At 46.4% G+C, this 12430-nt stretch overlaps 1 protein-coding gene across 2 annotated transcripts in view; it reads right to left on the bottom strand.

The window, feature by feature from the left end:
• Positions 1-8772: 8772 nt before the first annotated feature.
• vwc2l (von Willebrand factor C domain containing 2 like) overlaps positions 8773-12430 on the bottom strand; it is a 63571-nt gene continuing 59913 nt past the window's right edge. Inside the window, exon 4 of one of the 2 annotated variants that reach the window (XM_038787060.1) lies at positions 8773-9598. In XM_038787060.1, coding sequence (XP_038642988.1) covers positions 9447-9598 — 152 coding nt within the window. In that variant the 3' untranslated portion in view covers positions 8773-9446. The remainder of the gene's footprint in view (positions 9599-12430) is intronic. The other variant, XM_038787052.1, reaches the window with a different exon arrangement.

Below are 12430 nucleotides of genomic sequence, written 5' to 3'. Positions count from 1 at the left end.
TACAATAACGATATTACAGGAGCAGCTACAAACAGTGCTGCTAGCAGTCCAGTCAACTTAAGACTGGCTCACAAAGCCTACACAGGTGATTATATGGGCCCCCTCAATGAGCTATCATTGAGGGAGCTCATACTCCAATTGGCCAACCAATAAAGCCAATTGGAGTTCATTACACCCCTCCCCCCCCAAGGTCCGAGGAATTCCTGCCAGCTGACATTCCTCTGAGCTTCTTCCTGCTCCTCATGTCTGGGTCTGTCACCTCTGTGTTGTCCGCCGGGTCGTTCTCCGAAGTGGGCGTCTTTTCCTTGACGACCTCCTTGGAAGTTGTTCTTCCTCCTCCTCGGGGAGAGGTGGCGCGGCGGCCTCATCGAGTGTGTCCATCTCTGACTCTGACATCTGGATGACGGGGTCTGGAGAAATTGCTCGGGGCTGGGGTATGGGTATCTTTTCTGTCTGGGCTATCCCAGCTTGAGGCAGTCCTGCTTCGCCTGCCTCCAGGTGTGGTTCCGCTGCCCTTATTTGGTCTAGGTGTTTCTTCAGCACCTTACCTCCTATTGAAACCTCATAGAATATGGGCCCTGTTTGGGACTCTACCGTGCATTTGACCCACGTTGGTCCATTCCCATAATTCTTGACCCAAACCGGTGCCCCACCTGGAAATGTCTCTGCTGCCGACTATTATCATGCCCCCTGCGTTGGGCCTCCTGTTGTTTCTCCACTTTCCCCGTTAAATTTGGGAAAAGGAGACTCAGCCTCATTCGCAGCCACCTTCCCATTAAGAGGCGGTATGCCCGTTGTGGAATGCGGTGTGGTCCTGTAATCAAACAGCCAGCGGGAGAGCTTTGTGTCCATTGACGCTGCCGGCTGCTTCTTGAGTCCCGTTTTAAGTGTCTGGACCGCCCTCTCTGCCAGGCCGTTGGTCGCTGGATGGTAGGGGGCCGTTTTGATGTGACGGACTCCGTTTTCCTTCAGGAATTTTCCAAATTCCCCACTTGTGAATGCCGTTCCGTTATCCGACACCAATACCTCCAGAAGTCCATGTGTTGCAAACGAGGCCCTGAGCTTTTCGATTGTCGATGCTGTGCATGCCATGTTTACCCGGTGGACGCCCAACCATTTGGAGTGGGCGTCCACTATCACCAAAATCATTGAGCCCATGAAAGAGCCGGCGTGGTCAATATGCAGGCGGGTCCACAGTCTGCCTGGCCATTCCCACGGGTGCAATGGCGCCGCTGGTGGCACTCTTTGCCCCTGTTGGCACTCCTGGCACCGACGTACCAAGGCTGCTATGTCTGTGTCCAAACCTGGCCACCAAACGTAGCTTCGAGCTAGCATCTTCATTTTAGACACCCCTGGGTGTCCGTGATGTAACTCAGTTCAGATTGCCTGACGGCCCTGAGCTGGGACGATTACCCGGGCTCCCCATAATAGGATACCATCTTCTACGGTTATTTGGTCCCTTCTGCTCCAGTATGGGTGCATCTGGGGCTCCACTGGTCTTTCCAGTTCCCCTGTTAGCAGTAAATGCTTCACCTTGGCTAAAACGGTGTCTTTTTGCGTCCACAACCGAATATGTTGTGCGTCTACTGGTAGGGTGTCCAAAAAATTTAGCATTACTGTCTCCTCTACTTTTGGTATTTGCGGTGGAGTGTCCGGGAGGGGAAGTCTGCTCAAAGCATCTGCATTTGCTACTCGCGTTCCCGGTCTGTGCTCCAGAACGTATCTATATGCCGCCAGTAGCAACGCCCAGCGTTGGATTCTAGCTGATGCAATCGGGGGTATTGAATTGTCTTCTTTTAATAACCCTAATAACGGCTTATGGTCCGTCACTATGGTGAATTTCCGCCCGTACAGATACTGGTGAAATTTTTTTACTGCGAATATCACCGCCCGTCCTTCCTTCTCGATTTGGGCGTACTTCCTCTCAGCCATCGCCAAGGTCCTCGAAGCATAGGCTATTGGCCGTTCTTCCCCATTCTTTCCTCTACGGGCTAAGACGGCTCCTACCCCATAGGGGGATGCATCACAAGTGACCACCAACTCCTTCCTTGGGTCATAATGCTCTAGGACATTTTCGGATGACAGCTGTTCCTTAATGTCCCTAAATGCTCGGTTTTGGCGGGTGGACCATTTCCATTCTTGCCCTTTTTTTAGTAGCTGGTGGAGGGGTTCTAGGATGGACGCCCTATTTTCAATAAATTTTCCATAATAGGTTACCAACCCTAGAAATGATCGTAACTCCTGGACCGTGGTGGGAGCTGGGGCTTCTTTTATTGCCCTTACTCGGTCTTCTAATGGGTGTTAGCCTGACTCGTCTACTTTATATCCCAGGTACGTCACTTGTGGGGCCAGAAAAACACATTTTTCCCTTTTTAGCCGTACGCGAAACGCCTGAGCACTTCCTCCAGGTTCCTTAAGTGTTCCCTGTTTGTCCTACCCGTGATTAAGACATCGTCCAAATAAATCGCCACCTGCGGTAGTCCCTGCAGAATATTTTCCATCGTACGCTGGAATATAGCGCAGGCTGATGACACTCCGAAAGATAGCCTAGTATAACGAAAAAGGCCCTTCAGGGTGTTGATCGTAGCGAGTTTCTGGGAGCCCTTGTTCAGTTTTAACTGCAGTTAGGCGTGGCTCATGTCCAGTTTCGTGAACAAAAGCCCACCTGCCAATTTGGAATATAGGTCCTCTATTTTCGGGATTGGGTATTTGTCCAGCAGTGCATATTTGCTTACTGTCTGTTTGAAATCTCCACAGAGACGTATCGAGCCGTCTGGCTTCAAAATTGGTACCACCGGCGCTGCCCATTCCGAGAACTGTACTGGTCTGATAATGCCGTCGCGCCGTAACCTTTCTATTTCGTTATCTACTTTCTTCCTTAATGCAAAAGGTACCGGCCTGGCCTTACAAAATTTCGGAAGGGCTTCTGGGTCCACGTGCAAAGTAGCTTTGGCGCCTATGATTTCCCCCAAACCTTTCTGGAAGACCTCCAGGTATTTTTGGAGTACTCCACTCAACTGCCCACTTCCACTCTGGAAAATTTTCATCCAATCAAATTTTAGGTCTTTCAACCAGTTCCATCCAATTAAGCTCGGTCCGGAGCCCTCTACTATAGTCAACGGTAATCTGAGCAATTGTTTCTCATATTCCACGGGTACATGAGTCATACCTAGAACTTCCAGGGGTTCCCCCGTGTAGGTTTTAAGTTTCGTCAATGTTTTTGTTAGAGTTAGTGTCTGGAGTCCATCTTTGATTTTTCGAAATGCTGCCACTCCCATTAGTGATACGGCCGCACCCATGTCTATTTCCATTATTGTCGGCCGCCCGTTCACCCGTGGGGTAATCCTAATGGGTTCTGCTTTCTTCGTTGCAATATTATATAATTGGTTCTCTTCGGAGGAGGATGGGGCGTCTAGGTTGTGTACTTCCCTGCGTCCCCACCTGCTATTCCTCTTTTGCCACCTCATTCTAGGGTTTCTGTCGTTGTTACCCCACTCTGTCTGGTGCCAGAAACGGTCCTTCACGGTTGGGGGAGCCTCAGCCGGTACTTTCCTCTGTCTCCAGTTAGTCCTGGCAGACTTGGGGGCAGTTCTGGGGTTTTCCTTTTTCCCTCTATTCCTCAGGTTTTTCCTGAGAGCGGCTATCTGGTAGCAGGACCCATTGTGCTAGTCCCTCTCACAGGTATCTACCTCCATTGGCGTGCCCTGTAGTTCCTGCGCCCCACTTGCTGCCTTTTCTAGGGACAGTGCGAGCTGTAACGCCTGCCTGCAGTCTAGCGCCGTTTCCGCCAACAGGCGTTTCTGTATTGTGAGGTAGTTTATACCACACACTAACCGGTCCCGAAGCATTTCATTTAGCGTCGGGCCGAACTCACATTTTTCTGCCAGCCTTCTCAGGCGGGTCAAGAAATTCGTGACTGACTCCCTGTCTTCCCGCTTCGCTGTGTAGAATCTGTACCTACGCAAAATGAGGGGTGGTTTTGGGTTGTCGTGCTCTTTCACCAATTCCTTTACTTCTTGGAAAGTTTTTGTGTCTGGCGCATCGAGATAAGTCAGACTACGTATAATGGCGAAAGCGGAGGGTCCGCAAGCCGAAAGCAGGATAAGCCATCTCCTTTCCTCCGTCAGTATATCATTTGCCCGGAAGAAGTAACACATTCTCTCCACATACTGGGACCGTCCTCAATAGCCGGGTCGAATGCCTCTAACCTTCCAAAAAACGGCATTTTAAAAATGGCAAGGCTTACCCTCCGAGTGCGGCAGCTGGTCTCCGCAAAATTCTTAGTTTACCTCGTCGCCACTGTTGTAATCCACGGGAGGCAGGAATTCCGTCACACCAATATTTATTTACAATAACGATATTACAGGAGCAGCTACAAACAGTGCTGCTAGCAGTCCAGTCACCTTAAGGCTGCTCACAAAGCCTACACAGGTGATTATATGGGCCCCCTCAATGAGCTATCATTGAGGGAGCTCATACTCCAATTGGCCAACCAATAAAGCCAATTGGAGTTCATTACATGGACATAATATGTCCTTCCTAACTTACCTGAATAGCTTATCCACCAAAACCGATTTAAATACTTCAATTATTTCAAAGGCTTCAATCAAAACCACGCCTGCACTTCGAGCAAAATGGCCCCAACTCTCCATCATGGGAACGGAAAACCGTTAAAGTGGTTATTAAAGTATGCGGCTCTTTCCTGTATTTTTTCCGTGGCTTCTATATCATCCAACAAGTGAGAGGACTAAAACGAGATGCAGTATTTTAGAAATTACAATGAAATGAGGATAGAGTTAGCTAAGGTGAACTGGGCAGAGAGATTAGCAGGAAAGGCAGTAAACAAGCCTGGAGGTGCCACCTTCAAGAGTTACACAGTGCCTCCCCAGGGCAGACAAATATAATGATGTTGGTGCGTTGTTATATCTAATGGTCAGGGATGGACAAAACCATTGAAGAATTAGTACAACAGTGCCACCCTGGCTAAATGTTGTAATCTTTGCCACCTTTTCCATCCTTCACCCTTGGGAATGGCCAGCTCACCCATGGACCATGGTCCACGTTGACTATGCAGGCCCATTTTTGGGCAAGATGTTTTTGGTGCTGGTAGATACCCACTCGAAGCGGATATAGGTCCAGCAGATGGGAACTACTACCTTACGGTAGAGACTTGGTGCCGTGTGTTTGCCATTCATGGGCTTCCCAAGGCAATTGTTTCAGGCAATGGCGCGCATTTCACCGCCGATGATTTCCAGCGTTTTGTGAGAGCAAATGGCATACGACACACAAGGACAGCCGCCTATCACCCAGCATCAAACAATCTGGCTGAATGGGCCATTCAAACTTTTCAAGAACACCATGAAAAAGCAGTCAGATAAACTGCTTCACCAGAGATTGGCTAATTTTTTGTTGCTGTACAACTCAGCCTCTCATTCAACCATGGAGGTCATAGTAGCTGACCTGCTTATGGGCTGTCAGTTGAGAACCTGATTTGATCTTGTATTTCAAAATTTAGCAGGAAGGATGGAGGCCTCCTAGAAGAGTTAGCTGTAAAGCAAAGGGGCAACAGGTCATACCGGGCGGGAGTCCTGGTGTTGGCCTGAAATTTCGCAGGTTGTGGCCTGGTCTGGGCCCTTGTCTTATGTGGTTTATGTTAACAGGAAAGACCATTAAGAAACACGTTGACAACCTGAGGAGTCGCAGGGTGATGAACTCCAGCATGGAGTCGACGAATCCTGTGAGCACCATGAATACTCCTGTAACTTGGCCCAGTCAATGGGAGCCAGGTGCTTCCATTTCTATTCAACCAGCTGCATCTGTTAAGGCTGGTGAGGCGAATTCACCCGTTATTGAAGTGGTCCTTCCTGAGGTGGCATCGACTGTGCTTTACCCAATCACCCAAAGGAGTGCTGAGCTTGTGGCTGGGCTTTGGAGGTCCGGGAGGGAGGACCCGAAGGCGTCCAGACCAATTGACTTCTTGATGGACTCTTATTCCTCGGTTGTTCATGTTAGCAATTGTAACTTTTTTACATAGCTATGGGGAAGTATATTAAGGCACTTAAGGGGGGAAGGATGTGGTTGCGTGGTCCCTTTGAGGGTGCAAGCTCCACTGACCACCTGACTGGCTTGGGGAGTGTGCGCAGGACCTGGGAGAAGGATCCCGGCAGTGTGGACCAGGGAGCTGAAGTGTAAAGACCTGTTGTAAAGTGTTCTGTGCCTGTTATCCAATTGCCTTTGCCTTTCATCAATAAAGCCTGTTGTTAACTACTGGAAGCCTCTGGTGTATGTCTCGAGCCACCACAATTCGCACTTTTGTTTCCAAATTCCTCCATGTTGTTACCCTTTCAGCTTTACAACCTTCTGATGCTTCAATGTTCCTCGAATTCTAACCTTGGGTATCCTCAATTTTCTCCTCACTACCACTGTCTGTTGTGCCTTCAGCTGCAAAGGCTGCATGCCAGATAATTCCCTCCCTAAACTGCTCCACCTCTCTCTTCCTTTCAAATACTCCTTAAAATGTTCTTGGCCAAGCTTTTTGTTTACCTTTTCCCAGGGTTTCCAACTGTGATTAAATGAATTCTTGGAGGTTTCCTCACATAACCTACCTGTGATGTTATACGAAATAAGTAATGGCGTGATGGGAAAACTGGTCATCTACTTGGTACAATGTAAGAAAAGCTGACTTTGCATGACTTAAAGCCTGAATAAGATTGGAGAAGGTCAAGCCGTTCTGAAATGCCTGACCTCCGCAACTTCTGATCAGACTAACTCGTCATTATCCAAGGCAGTCTAAATAAGACGAGATAAGGTCAGGAAGGAACAAGTCTCCTCCGACCTTTTAATGTTCCATCAAAGAACAAGATAATGGTATGAATGATGAGACAAAGAGTCCTGGAAGGTCTGCAAGGTGACGCCTGTTTTATGATATTGCTTATGTTTATGCTTCTGATTGAATTCCTGACTAAGCTGTAGTCACGTAATCCTGATTCTGATATTGTATAAATATTGAGCTGATTCTCTGTGAAAGCGCGAACTTAGGAAGGAATCAGCAGTAATACTAACTGCTCTCTGACCTCAAGTTTCGGCCATTACTGCATGCAGTCTATTCGTAAATAAAGTCTTGTTATTTTTCCATAACAAGCGTTGTTGAATCTTTCTACCAGAGTCCAGAAGCGGGAAAAATATTGACTTCTACATACCCCCAGCTATTCTTTGGCCAAACCTTAATTCCTGTGATGTGTTTCTCAGTGACACGCTATTGCTGGCAAGGGAATTCTCTGTTTCTGCTGCTGGACAATGGGATTCTCCTTTTTAGCCAGGAAACCCGGGGGCGGGGGCGGGGGTGCACTGCCGGTGGAACAGAGAATCGCGGCGGCAGGGTATTCACCCCACATTTTGTAATGTCCTGATGATTCTTCTCCAGAGTTGCACACAACGGTGACCTAGAGGTTGCTCTTCAAATGCTGGGAACTCCAGGCCAGTCCTGAAGGGTTGGAAATCCTGCCTTTTTCAACGTTGACTTATAGTGACCAAGTGGCAGATTGTGCTTGACAATATACCCCTGTGGAGCAATTTAAGATGTTATTCGTATGTTAAAGGTGAAAGCTATTGTTCTTTATGAAGAACAGATGTTGAGGTAGAACTCAGCCCTTCCCTCCCAGTGGTGTTTGGGAAACTGACGCCGGTGAGTCCTGTCAGGTGGCATCGGCCATTTTGAGGTCAGTTGTGGCAGGAAATCAAGGTCCCGGTGAATTACACCAGTCTGACAAAGAAATGTCGGGTAAGTTCATTCTCAGGTTGGGGGTGGTGCACTTGTTGCAACAGCAGCCTTGGTACCTTTTGCGGCTTTAACAGACAGGGCCAAAGCCATCTGTTCGCCAATGGGTGAGTTAAGTTAAAATTGCGCCAAAGCCTCACAGAAAGACAGTGAACAGAGGTTGAGAGAGTGGAAAATCAGGGGTTCATCCAGGGGAGAGATAGCTATTTAAGTGGCCAAGTAAATTAAAAGAAGTACATTTGAATTTCCCCGTACAAGCCGAAGTATTATCTGGCCCATTCTATGACGAAGACTAAAGATTACACTCAATCAAATAAGTACTGTTAAAACCTGAGTTTGAAACATTCCATTGCAACTCACAGACGAGACTTACATTTAATAATACCTTATCACATAAACCTCATGAAATGAATGACAGTTCTTTCGTCCGCAAACACAGAAACCATTTTGTACACAGTAAAAAGTCCCACACTCAAAGAGACAAATAACCAGTTATAACCAAAAGGCTTTGATAGTGTTGGGAGGGCGGGGGGTGCGGGGGGGTGCGGGGTGGGGGGGGACACGTCGGTAGGGGGAAGAATGATGTGCAGAAAGCCTCTGGGGTGTATAGTTCAGAACTAGCATTATATAATTATAGCGTCATACACTCCACCCAATCTTCATTGGCACTGACTTCAATAGGAGTCACCTACCTCACAAGGCAAACTCCCTTTCTTCCATCTTGGAACGGCACCTCTGATAGAGCAGGGCTTCCACAGTGGAATGCTGGTCCAGTTTTGCACTGACCTACTGGAAACCCGTAGCTCTTCAACTCAAAGGGAAGTGTGCCCACTGAGCCTCAACATACAGTGCAGATCAGCATATAGGATATTGACATTGCAAAAAAAGTCAAAATTTGGACAAGATGTTTTCTACCCCCCCCCACCCCCAATTGCCCAATACCGCAACCTTAACAGTTGTATCAGTGAACAATTTATACCTTTGGAACCTCATTGGGGGAAAAAAGACAACTGAATGAATTCTGAGGAATGTCACAATTTATATTTAACAAAATAATATATTTTATAATATATGATTATTTGCCACACTAAGTACAGTTGCGCTATAATTCCACATTGTAAATTATTTTCATTAGAATATTCTCATTTACAGTTTCAGGCACAACATTAGTGTATCAGACTATAAAATGAACAGTCTTTTCATATGACAGCGTCCCTTCGGCAATCGTCAAGTGAAGATGAAGCGTACAGCAAAGTGCAGATAGAGTCACAGCTGAACTAAACTCAGGATATCTAAAAGTATCAGTTTGTCTGCAAACAGCCTTTAAATGTGAAGTGCAAACAGGCAGTGGAATTGAGGACAAGGAAAAATCCTTCAGGTGACACAAAAAAGCAATAGCAACGGGCGTAAGGACAGCAGAACTAAAATATATCAGTAATCAGCAGTCAAGACGTTAATTTAACTTTCAACCAGAGTGGGAGAATGAGACAATTGACAATGTAAAAAAATAGTGTTTCACCAAACAGTGCTTGCACCAGGAACTTAGACCTTCTGGTGACTGTTGCAATGGGTAGAGCTAGGCAATATTTTGTTTTTGGCTATACAGGACCCTAAGGTGCTGCTTTGCTGGCAGTTAATTAAAGGTGGAACAGTTGCTGCGCCATCCAGATCACAGATGCTCACACTCGCGTTTCACACACGTCGCCTGTCGTTCTGTCTTCCACCAGTCGCCATTCTGAGAGCAGTAGCAGATGGTGCAGTCGTCCACTTTCACCTCCTTCCCTGCCGGGATTATCGTCGAGCCTGCAAAACAGTTGGGACCTAAACAGAGAGGTGAACAGGCGGACCAGGGCACAGAGAATTAGTGTTGGGGCCACTCATTTCACGCTAATAAACACCGCAAGTTTGAAGCACACACAAAATAGGAAAATGCTGGGAGACATGCACATGACTCAGTCAGTGGGTGGAAATATGGGCACTGCCGTGGATAGGCGGCGGGGCTGGAAAATGGGGCAAGCCATTCAAATTGATTTCAGCGGGAGTGGAAAATCCTGCTGGGGGGAAATTTTATCCTGTGTGTGTGTGTGGTGGGGTGGGGGGACCCGATGCAAGTGAGAACAGAGAATTTGGCGTTTCAGCCAAAACTCCATTCTCTGTCAGCGGTACCGGAAAGTCCCAGCCGCAAACAAAGATTTCGGCTGACACCTATATAAGGTCGGGCTGATGATTGGAGTACGCAAAAAGCCATAACTGTGCACAGAGTTTATCATGATGCCTCCAACTGTCTAAACCACTTTCTAACTTTATTGAAGCATTTTTATGTTAAATATCCTAATATGTGTGGGAAGTGTAATAAAAATACAGATATTATTTATGTGCATAAACAGGTCTTTATCCTCATACAATTTAATCGTACACAGATCAGCCAACCGAAAATGTATTTTAGCATATTCAATGAAAATGAAAAATGAAATGAAATGAAAATGAAGCAGTAATTTGATGGTCTATTGAATGGGAACAAGTTTATTAGCTCTTCTAAGTTGATTATAATATAGACAGATTTTAAGTACTATGATTTTGCGTGAATTGGGAGGGACTAAAACCTCGCCCTGCACTTTTGTTTATACAAATATGCTCATTGCTATCGCTAAAATGTCAAACAGGACCATGGCCTAAAATGGCTGAATTTATGTCTTTCTGCAACCCAAAACAAAAGAAAATACCCGGCAGTATCTTTGCTATCCCGAAGAGCCACTATTGATCTTCTGTGGGCTACTCAGACCAAAATGGCATTACCATCATTGATTCGCCCACTATCAACATTCTGGGGATAACATTGACCAGAAACTCAACTGGACTAACTAGCCATGTAAATAATGTAGCTACAAGAGCAGGTCAGAGGTTAGGGCTCCTGCAGTGAGTAACTCACTTCATGATTCCCCAAAGCATGTCCACTATCTACAAGGCACAAGTCAGGAGTGTAATGGAATACTCTCCACTTGCCTGGATGAGTGCGACTCCAACAACACTCAAGAAGCTCAACATCATCCAGGACGAAGCAGCCTATTTGATTGATCCTCCTTCCACAAGCATTCACTCCTTCCACAGTAGCAGCAGTGTGTACCATCTACAAGATGCACCGCAGGAACTCACCAAGGCTTCTTGGACATGTACCTTCCAAACACACAACGACTACCATCAAGAAGGACAAGGGCAGCAGGCACATGAGAAGACAACCACTTGAAAGTTCCCTTCCAAGCCACACGCCACCCTGACTTGGAAATATATTGCCGTTCCTTCATTATTATTGGATCAAAATCCTGCAAATCCCTCCCTAACAGCACAGTGGATGTACCTACACCACATGGACTGCAGTGGTTCAGGAAGGCAGCTCACCACCACCTTCCCAAGGGCAATTAGGGATGGACAATGAACATTGGCCCAGCCAGAGAAGTCCACAACCTGTGAATGAGTTTTTAAAATTCAAACAAAGCCGTAGAAAGGTCATCTTGCTGTGGAGGGAGTGCAGCAAAGGTTTACCAGGCTGATTCCTGAGATAGCGGGACTGTCATATGAGGAGAGACTAAATTGGTTAGGATTAATTCATTGGAGTTTAGAAGAGTGAGAGGGGATCTCATTGAAACTTATAAAATTCTAACAGGATTAGACAGGGTAGATTCAGAAATAATGTTCCCAATGGTGGGGAGTCCAGAGCTCAGGGTCATGATTTGAGGAAAAGAGGTTAACCTTTTAGGTCTGAGGTGAGAAGAATTTTCTTCACACATAGATTGGTGAATCGGGGTTCAATCCCGGCCCCGGACACTGTCCGTGTGAAGTCTGCACATTCTCCCCGTGTCTGTGTGGGTCTCACCCCCACAACCCAAAGATGTGCTGGGGAGGTGGATTAGCCATGCTAAATTGCCCTTTAATTGGAAAAAAATAATTGGATACTCTAAATTTATTTTTAAAAATTGTTCAATGGCTGGAAACAATCTCCGGTGGAGACATGCTGTTCCAGTATAAGAGGTTGAAAAAAACTACTCTGAAAAAAAGCTGTCAGACAGAGCACCTGGTCTTTCCAGGAAGGACTTCAGAAGAGAGGAAATCCCGGCAGAAAAAGTAAACTGTGGTTAGAAACAACATCTGCTCCTTCTTGGAAACACTTCAGAACAAAGAAAAAGCCGCAAGAAAAATCCGTGAACACCTGCTCAAAAGTGGGAGCACCTGAGAGTTCATGGGCCGTGAATAATTATAAACACAAACAAAAATTATCCGTCCTTTGTAATAGCCTGGACCTGTCAATCAAGAGACTTGTAAAAGGTAATGAATCGTGAAATTGAATGTAAGCAATGCATTCAAAGCTTTTAGGTTTCTCAGCAAACCCAAAGGCTTGGAAAGGTGAAAGGGGAATGAAATTGAATATGAGAAAAGCACTTCAAAGGTTTCAAACACATCAAAACGAAGATGTTTACTTTCATCTGATAGATTTTTGAACTTGGCATGATGAGAGTTTAAATATTTTCAAAGCTATAGAGGGAAGACCTGTCACACGACCCCCATCCTGGGACGGACCTTCGACCTCCAGCCCTCTACGACCCCCACCTCCCCTGAAGGATCAGCCTCAGCAATCTGGAGATAAGTGTACAGACGGTA

Source organism: Scyliorhinus canicula, chromosome 2, assembly GCF_902713615.1.
Source record: "Scyliorhinus canicula chromosome 2, sScyCan1.1, whole genome shotgun sequence".
NCBI classification, from domain to species: domain Eukaryota; kingdom Metazoa; phylum Chordata; class Chondrichthyes; order Carcharhiniformes; family Scyliorhinidae; genus Scyliorhinus; species Scyliorhinus canicula.
This window is presented reverse-complemented; position numbering and strand designations above follow the sequence as displayed.